Source organism: Melopsittacus undulatus, chromosome 21 (assembly GCF_012275295.1).
Source record: "Melopsittacus undulatus isolate bMelUnd1 chromosome 21, bMelUnd1.mat.Z, whole genome shotgun sequence".
Taxonomy (NCBI): Eukaryota; Metazoa; Chordata; class Aves; order Psittaciformes; family Psittaculidae; genus Melopsittacus; species Melopsittacus undulatus.
This window is the reverse complement of record NC_047547.1, coordinates 530764-539661: the sequence shown is the minus strand read 5'-3', so window position 1 is coordinate 539661 and position 8898 is coordinate 530764. Positions and strand designations below refer to the sequence as shown.

Here is an 8898-nt window from a genome sequence, read left to right as displayed (position 1 = left end):
CACAGGGAATTGGTGACATTGAGGGAACCCACGGGAGCTGCCAAATGTCTCAGCAGGGACCCTAAGCTTTGGGCCTCCCTTCTTTCCAAATCACATTTGCAAGTGGTAAATGCATTAAGCTCAGATGCAAAGTTACCCACTGAGGTGGGCTCCATCTCATCTAATTGCAGCCACTTGGAAGCTGCATAAGCTGCAGAACTGGGTTTCCTCATTTGAGAGAGGGGTTCAGGTGGAGCACTAGCCACATAATATAGTGTCACATAACCAGTGTGACATGAAGATGGTCAAAGATAAATGAAGCAGCTCCTACTCTTAGCATAGGAATGGCATCTTATGCCCTTCCCCAAAGGTGCTTATCTTCTTCCCTGCCTCAGTCTTTAATATTCACCTTTTTTAGGTTGCAATTAGACCTTTGCCCTGTGAGAGTAGGTAGATTAGTAGTGCCATGTGGCCTGTAATTCTTCATGTGCTGGAGACAGGAGGAAATTCACTGTGATAATAGTGTCTGTGAATCCAGTGGATGACGGGCAGGGTGTATTTGTCTGAGTACATGCAGGCGTCTTGCATGGTGGTGTCTCTATTTGCACTAATGCCCCTGCCCCAGGCTGCCTGTAGAGCCAGGAGAGACCTAATTGATGCCGTCAGTGGAGTCTAGAGCTTGATGTGTTTCATGCTAAATTAGGCACCTGCGTTTGGTCAGATGAATCAGCCCATGGAAATGTTGGTTTCTTTCCATGAAACGAGCCCCAAGCCAGCAGTTCACATGTGGAGCACTACATGGGAGACTTCAAAACTGAGACAAAGTTAATGCCATCCCAGTACAGCCTATAGGTCTCATAACTTATCCCTTTGCCTTTTAAGTCATACAGGGCAAACGTCACACTTTGGCAGCCTTAATGCCACTGAAGCAAATGGTTTATGTCTGAAGTGCATATGACTTTTGCAGAGTACAGCCCTGTTGAGCCCAGAAGGTCAGTGTTGGCATCTTTATATATATATATATACATATATATGTACATTGGCATATATATATATGTATATATATATTCAACTGCTGTGACATGGAAGGATCAGTGATGAATGAAGCTACTGGCTGGTAAACCTGTGGTAGAGGACATCTTACAGTGCTCAGAATGATTTTGGATGTTTCTGTCACTTGTTGGCATCAGTTGTTCCTTGGGCTATAAAATAGCTCACAGGTGATGTGACAAGAGGAGGTAACTAAAACCAAATAACATCACAGGGCATTCCTGAGCCCCACCATGCTCCAAACTGGCTAAAGGAATCAAAGATCTGTTTGGTTCTTTCTTCCCACCCTTCTTCTTCACCTGTTTTGTAATTCCTTTAAATTCCAGCTAAGGAAAAATTCCAAGACAAAACATACTTTCAATGCAGTTTATTGAAGGCGCAATGAAAAGCTGGGAAGTCTGAGCAGTCAGTGAAAGAAACCCTGTTGCTGTGAGTACAAGATGTCAGCTCGGAAGATGTATGCACCAACAACTTCCCTTGGAATTCCGGGGGTAGGGATGGGGGGGTGAGCTCTTCTAAACAGCACACTTTGAACTAGCCACCCCGAGCATGCAGAAGCGCATGAAGGTACTACGGATTCATCTGTAAGCAGATTCCAAACAAAGCCTATGGCTGCAGCGTGACGAGCGGGTGCTTTGAAAGCTGAAATTGCTTTGATTAAAATTTAAGCTCAAATTTGCAGCTCAGGGTTTTCTTCTTTGGCAGAAATCAAAAGGGGAGTGTGCTCTTTGCAGCGCCTCCTGGTAAAGCTAAATCATCGCTCTCTTCTCTGAAATGCTTTGGCAGGAGCTGGAAGGAAAAGAGGTGTCTTGGAAGGGAGAAAATTGTTAGTGAATCTGCTCATTATGGGGAAAGCCAGAGAGAGAAGGCAGCACAAGAAGCAAACCCTTAAAGCTGTGATCCTCTAGACAGTATAAACTCAGAGCGACAATACTGTGTTGAGCACCTGCTGGAGAAGCTTTCTAGATGTGTCTTTAGGGCTGGGGACTCTGCACACATCACTTGGTGGGGTATATATCTAATACGAATACATGTGGGAACGGACTGGGTGACAAACGTCGCTGCTGTCGGGCAGAGAAACTACCCTGCATCATCTCAGCACCTCTGAGTGCTGCTCTCCACCGTGGCTCTGCCACCTCCCAGCCGATGGCTCTATGGCACAACGCAGGGGTCTCTGACAACCGCATAGTTCCCCACCACGCCGTTGTTGCACCCCACAACCTCAGGGCTGTTTGCAACGACGACGGGAGAGCCCCCCAGCTGCCTGACAACGCAGCCCTGGTTTCCAAAGCTGACCACCCCACCAGCTTGGCACGGCCCCATGCGAGCATTCAAGCCCCCATTTGCCGTGCTGATGACGGTGCGGGATGGGTAACCCCCGCTCCGGGAGCTGAATCCCCCATTCTTGCAGTTGACAGCTCCGGCTTGGCAATACACCTCTGGGACACACTGCTTGGCCACCGAGCTAATGACTCTCTTGGGGTGGATCCCAGCGCTCCGGGAGCTGAATCCTCCATTCTGGGAGCTTTGCCGTCCGGATCGCCTTCCCAAGGAGCCGTAGCCACACGCAGCCGCGTTTGCAGCCAGCATCCCACAGTCGTCAGGGATGTTGTAGCCGCTGCTGACCACAGCTGCAAGACAGCCCATGGGAGGGGTTATTAGGGAGGAAAACTGGAAGACTCTCACAAGGCATGCTGCTTCATGAGTGACAGAACCAACCAAACCTGATCTCCTCTGGATTTGTCCAACATACCTGAGCCCCTGCTCCTTCCAGCTCTTTCCCCATGTCCCAACACATCCCCTCACACATCCTCCCAGTTCCCACGTTGCTCGTCTGGCTGGTGCTATGCTCTTTCCCAGGTTCAATGCACATCAGTGCCTGGTGAATTCACCAGGACAGCTTGCTGTTGTCTCCAAGAATAGGAAAAGGGTCGTGGATTCCACCTTCCCCCCTCCTCCCAAAGGCTGATTTTTTATAAATTCAGAGGTATTTGAGATTTCTGCAACTAAACTTTCAACATCAGCCTGGGCAACAATGGAAAAGGGAGGCAGAGGGATCTGGGGCAGATGGGTAGTGCTACTCCATAAACTAACATGAGAAACCCTCCAGGTTACTTACACACGCTCACCGGGTTCCCCACACATATCCTGTTAGGGGAGAGAAGAGAAATACATGTTATCCCATTAACCAGTTTCATGCACATCTGGAAACCTTACGTTACTCATAACTTCCAGCTATACACCCAGCCCACTTCATCCCGTGTTGTAACACGTTTGACTATCCTTAGGACAGGCACTGTTTTTTCCTGGCATAAGGGTGGCCTGTGTCGCCTCCAGTCATTTCTCCAGCCCCATTTTCTGGGAGCCTGGGAGGATCCTGGAGCTGCAAAATTCACTTGGGAGCTGGAATTGTTCTGGTCTCTGGAATACAGGAGGAAAGGAACAAGGTCTCTGTCACTCACCTGCTCTCTTCACCCTCCAGTAGAGTCTTATACGTTGCAATCTCAATATCCAAGGCCAGCTTGACATTCAGCAGCTCCTGGTAATCCCGCAGCATGCAAGCCAGCTCATCCTTGGCTTTCTGAAGGGCATTCTGCAGCTCAACGTGCTTCTCCCGGGCATCTTTGAGGGCACAATCCCCACGCTGCTCAACATCACAAATGGAGGTTTGCAGGCAGGAGACCTGTCAGAAGGGAAGATAACAGTCTTCAAGGCTTTGTTTCCCAGTTCTTGGACATTCTAGTTTTTAATCCACTTTTCCAACTGCAAACAGAAGGAAAACCCACCAGTGTCCCTTCTTACTATCCCTCTTTCAATTACACACTTTCCAACTACAGCCTAGAGCAGGTCTTGCCTATTAAAGGCTAATCTTCCCCCATAACTTAATTGTCCTCCGAGACATTTCCATTTCTGGAATCATCATTCTGGACCTCTCCTACCTGCTTCTTCACATTCTCCAGTTCACACTGCAGCTTCTGTATCATGCGGGTTAGGTCTGAAATCTCACACTTGTTGCTCTGCAGGTCGTCGCAATACTTGCCTCTCTTATCCTGAAGCTCTTGAAACTGGAACCAAGAAACAAGACAATCACCAGTTCTGACCTCTGAAGTTGCCAGGAAGACCCCAGGTTTCTTCCTACTCACCCTGGTTTGGTAGAAAGCATCAACTTCTTCTTTGCTTTTCTGAGCTATTTCTTGGTACCAGCATTCAACGTTCTTGATGATGCTTTCCATGTCCAGGTCTCGGTTGTTGTCCATTTTCACGATGACCGAAGTGTCACATAGCTGCCGATCTACCTGAGCTCGTTCCTACAGGTTGGGGAATGTCTTAGTCAGGTGTTAGCAATGCTCAGACTTTGTAGAGAAGGAAGGGTTGGCAGCAAGAGCCACACTGATGGATGGAACAAGTCAAGAAATGGCCCTCAGGTTGTCTCAGCAGAAAATCCTCCCTGCTGGATGAGTTGCCACTTGTCAACTGCTGACCTGCATGCTGACCTGCAGCAATTCTGTCCACATAAAGGGCAAGGAATTTGAGTGACTTAACCCTTGGTATCCTGTCATCTTCAGCTTCTTTACTGATGTTAATGACAGGATTAAGCTGGGAGTTTCTTTAGCTCTAATCAGACAACTGCAATCCGGAGTGACTAGACAGACTCATCTCTGTTCTCAAGGGTAGAGTTAGGACAGGGACAATTCATACCCAGAGAAAGGGGGAACCACCCTCTTTCCAGCTTCATAATGGTAATGTTATATCAACCTTGTACTTCCTTGCTTTCAAGTATTCAGGGCTTGGGATGAGACATGTCCAGGAAGGGTTTCAAGCCGTACAAATGTGGAGTACCTGAAGCATGAGACAGCACCACCAAACTTCTGGGGCGGACCAGAGAAAACTCACCTCCTCAAACACGCATTTCAACAACTCCAGCTGCCTTCTTAACAGATCCACCTTCACCTCCAGCTCTTCCTTGTTCAAAAAGATACAGTCTGCATCCTGAAAGAGAGGAGACACGGTCTAGCCCTATCTCACTGCAAACAGTGGAGAAACACACAGAAAACAGAGACAGCACCAATAAACCAGAAGCATGTTTCAACAAGGTTTCAAGAGCAGAAAGGTGTGAGAGGGTGAGTCAGGATGCTCTGATGTCTCCTCAAGGAAAACAAACCCATTCCAACACGACTTAAAGGGATTTGTTTATTTATTAGAGAGGACGTGGCTACAAGCTCAGAATTGACTAATGAGAGTTTAAACATAATTTCTTCATATTGTCCAAATGATTTCTGCTTTTCTGATGCCCAAGTGTAAAGGAAATGAAGACAGTCAGAAAATAACCAGCATCTTAGACATCAGGTATGCCAGTGTGACCTCTTCCACAAATGCACCTTCCCATTGTGCTGAGAACAAAACTATTGCTGCAGTGCTGATGATGTAAGCTTTGAGAGTAGTGGTTTTGCTTTCTAGTTGCATTTGCCTCTTTCTTTGACCCTGTGCCTCTTTACAGGCCTCCTCTTTCTGCTCATTATAACACTTTTGCCAGGACTTTGCTAATAATGCATCATTTTGGCCAAGACTTACACCAAATAAACTAATTTCAGATATGATGATTCATGCATTTTGAGTTTCTCACCTTTTTGAGTGCCACAAACTCATTCTCCACAGTTGTGCGCCTGTTGATTTCCTCTTCATATCTGTTGAAAAAGGAGAAGAAAGGGACTGAGGCAAACAGCATCATCAGACACACTGACATTACCCATCAGATATCGATAACAACCTCCACTTGCTCAGAGGCTGCTATCAAGCACTCTAAGATCAGTGTCTGGAGACCAAACATTAGACCATTCCAAGATGAGAAGCTTCTTCATGAACAACCACATTAACAATGCAAAGAGTTTGCAAGTGAGACAGAAGAATGTGACATCCCCAAAGGGGATGTGCCACATGTCTGGGAGATGTTGCCTGAGATGAACTAGAGGAGAAGTGAATGCCAACAGCTAGAGGAGACCTGAAGGTCCTTACTTGCACTTGAACTCCTCCACCAGCTGGCTTGTGGCACATTCTTCGCTGCCCAGTTTTTGCTTCTCACAGAGCAAGCAGTCCAGGCGCTTCCTTAGGTCGCAGATGTAATTCTCAAAGTAGAGCTCCAGGTTTTTCCCTTTCTTTGGCAGGACGTATTGCTGCAGGAGGCCCCACTTTGTTTCCAGCACTTTGTTTTGCTGCTCCAGGAATCGGACCTGCAGGCCAAAAACCAGCAATCCTTCAAATCAAGAGATTAATGCCGTAACTTGGCACCTATAGCTTAACTGTCTGCTCTCAGGGTGTAAGAATAGGATTTTGGGAAAGTGAGAGGTGAGATGCCAAGATAATGATTAAATTATCTGCCTTTATTTAGAAATCTAAAAAAACCCATGTCTACATTATCTAGAAATCTAAAAGCCATATGTCTAAATCTGCCTTTCTCACTAATGATTTGACATAAAGCTCCTCTAAGTGGTGCCTCTTGTATTTTAGGATGAAATTGAGTCCCCAGTGGGTGGGACCTGGTTGTTTTTTCTACAAAGGGACCCTAAGGTGACAGCTCAGTCCTAGATATCTAATGTCTAGGAGCCTGAAACAAGACTAACCTCCTTTGCCTTCAGGAATGTTTTGGGAACAGTCCTACATTTAAAGACAAAAGGAGAAAAGGGGCTGATACAGGGCAGAAAGATGAGCCCATCTGGGCTGTAACTCCTCGCTGAGCTAGAACAAGGCTGCAATAGGGAAATCCAGCTAGAACTGGGGCTGTCCAGAGAGGAGACACCTGCAAGAAAGTCCAGTGCTCCCGTGGCCCCAATACACCCTCAAACACTAGGAGTGGTGTGTGGCTGAAATGAGCCCTTCCCCACTATGGAGGATCTCAGTCTGAACCACCATGACTATGGGAATCTGGACCCTTGCATGGACCCGGCTCAGTGGTTCATGGCACGAGCAGGTTTGTACTCACCTTGTCGATGAAGCAGGCAAATTGAGTGTTGAGGGTCTTGATCTGTTCCTTCTCCTGGCAGCGTATTTCATGTTCCAGTGGGTCAACACCAACGCAGAGGGGCTTCAGAAGCCGTTCATCAATGCAGATACCTTGGATACCCTCAGCCTTGCGATCGGGGTACCCTCTCACAATGCTATATCCCCTGGGGCCACAAAGACCAACCCTTCCTCCAACACTACCGTAGCCTACACCTCCGAAGCCGAGCTCTCCAATACATCCATTTCCACAGCCCCCGTTCACGTAGGAAATTCTCCTGTTTCCACCAAGGTTGCAGACGCTCCTGCTGCTGTAGGCACCAGCTCCGCAGCGCACAGGCTGGCAGGCAGAGGCAGCGTAGCTGCGACCACAGATCTCCGAAGCCGAACTAAAGCCTCTTCGTCCCAGGACAGATCTCACTGTAGGTGCCTGTCTGCTCATCGTGGCTTCCTTGGAGGTGGAATATGGAAGTTTAAGGGACGCTCTTCTGCAGGAGAGGAACAGAGATCCTTCTGGAGCGACAACAGTGATGCTAACCCCTTATATATATTTGGGAAGCTGGCCTTGATAGGATCAGGACGTTAATTTAAAGCGCTTAAGGGTTTGGTTTGCCTGGCAGCAATAAATGCTCCTCAGAATGCAAAACAGCCCAGCAAATACTAACTACTGAGGAAATAAAAAGGAATCTGAAAGTGCTCTGTTTGCAAGTTGGCTTAGAATATATTATGGTTTGAAGTGTTCCCCTAACTTACTCTAATTATAGTTTAGGAGACATTTTTGAAGAAACTCTTTGTGATTTGTTTGCAGTGTGTCGTTTGGGGTTTTGTGTCTCATGGGGTTCTCTGTGTGATGGCAGGTTTTGCAGACTTGCACTTTGTGGGGGTAATTTTACAATCTTTGGGCGCGGAAGAATAACCAGAGACAAAAAAGTCAACCATGGAAAAAAACATGGTGGAAGTTGTGTTGTGATGGATGGATTGTTTCTGTACCTGAAACACCTGCACATTCACTGAGCTATGGGTCTAGATAGGACTCAAAATGCCCCCCCAAAAACAGTTCCCATGTAGCATTTCACACTGACCTCCTAATCACCATGAAACACCTCCAAAACAGAGCAGGAACTGTGGCATATTTCGATTTGCTTACCAGATCTACCTTCTGGTTTGTCAGTCACATTTTCACTTGAGCAATGCTGCAGATTCTTAACCTGAAGTCCTGTTGACACAGTTAAATCTTTGGCCCTCGTTATACTGGAGCTTCTACCAAGCTGGATATTAAAGACCTTTGTGATCCATCTTCTGGTAGTGAACTACCAGGGAACTGAAAAGGAACAGTAGCACGTTCCAGCCTGGTGAGATCCACCTCCTTCAAGAAGTGACAGCTAAAATCTGGATGGCTTTGCCAGACACGTCCTTGACACTCCATGGAGAGACATCTCCAAGAGAAACAGCCCTCGGGTCCATGCTTAGGGGAACTGGGGTGATTCACTCTCCACAGGCACTGGTCTTCCTACATCAACAGAGGAAGTCTTAATGAGTGGATTAGACTGGACCCATCTATGGCTTTGACTCACATTGGCAAGGTGAATCTCTCTCTCCTAATCACCAGCCCAAAGACACAAGGCAGCAAACCTATCTGCCGACCATCTCGGGGCCTTCTCCAAACTGACAATAGGGTTCTTTCAGCTCTTTGAGAGTAAATTGTTTGGGAGAAAGAGAAACATTATAGTACAACAACTAAATGCCCTCAGCCTTTCCTGACCAAAGGGGAGCGATGCTTGCAGAAGTCTCCACGTTACATATGACAGGATAGTATCTGGGGACACCCAGTAGCTGTGTTCCCTCATCTGCATTAACCCCCTCGGAGTACATTTT

The 8898-nt window shown here is 47.1% G+C and overlaps 1 protein-coding gene across 1 annotated transcript; it reads right to left on the bottom strand.

The window, feature by feature from the left end:
- Positions 1-1381: 1381 nt before the first annotated feature.
- Positions 1382-7564, bottom strand: LOC101874051 (keratin, type II cytoskeletal 4-like; the record flags this gene model as incomplete). The annotated part of the gene is made up of 9 exons (XM_031042552.2): positions 1382-2660; positions 3149-3177; positions 3492-3712; positions 3969-4094; positions 4173-4337; positions 4924-5019; positions 5654-5714; positions 6043-6257; positions 7007-7564. Coding segments are annotated over 9 exons (1950 nt in total), but the record flags the coding sequence as incomplete, so codon positions are not given.
- Between the last annotated feature and the right edge of the window lie 1334 nt (positions 7565-8898).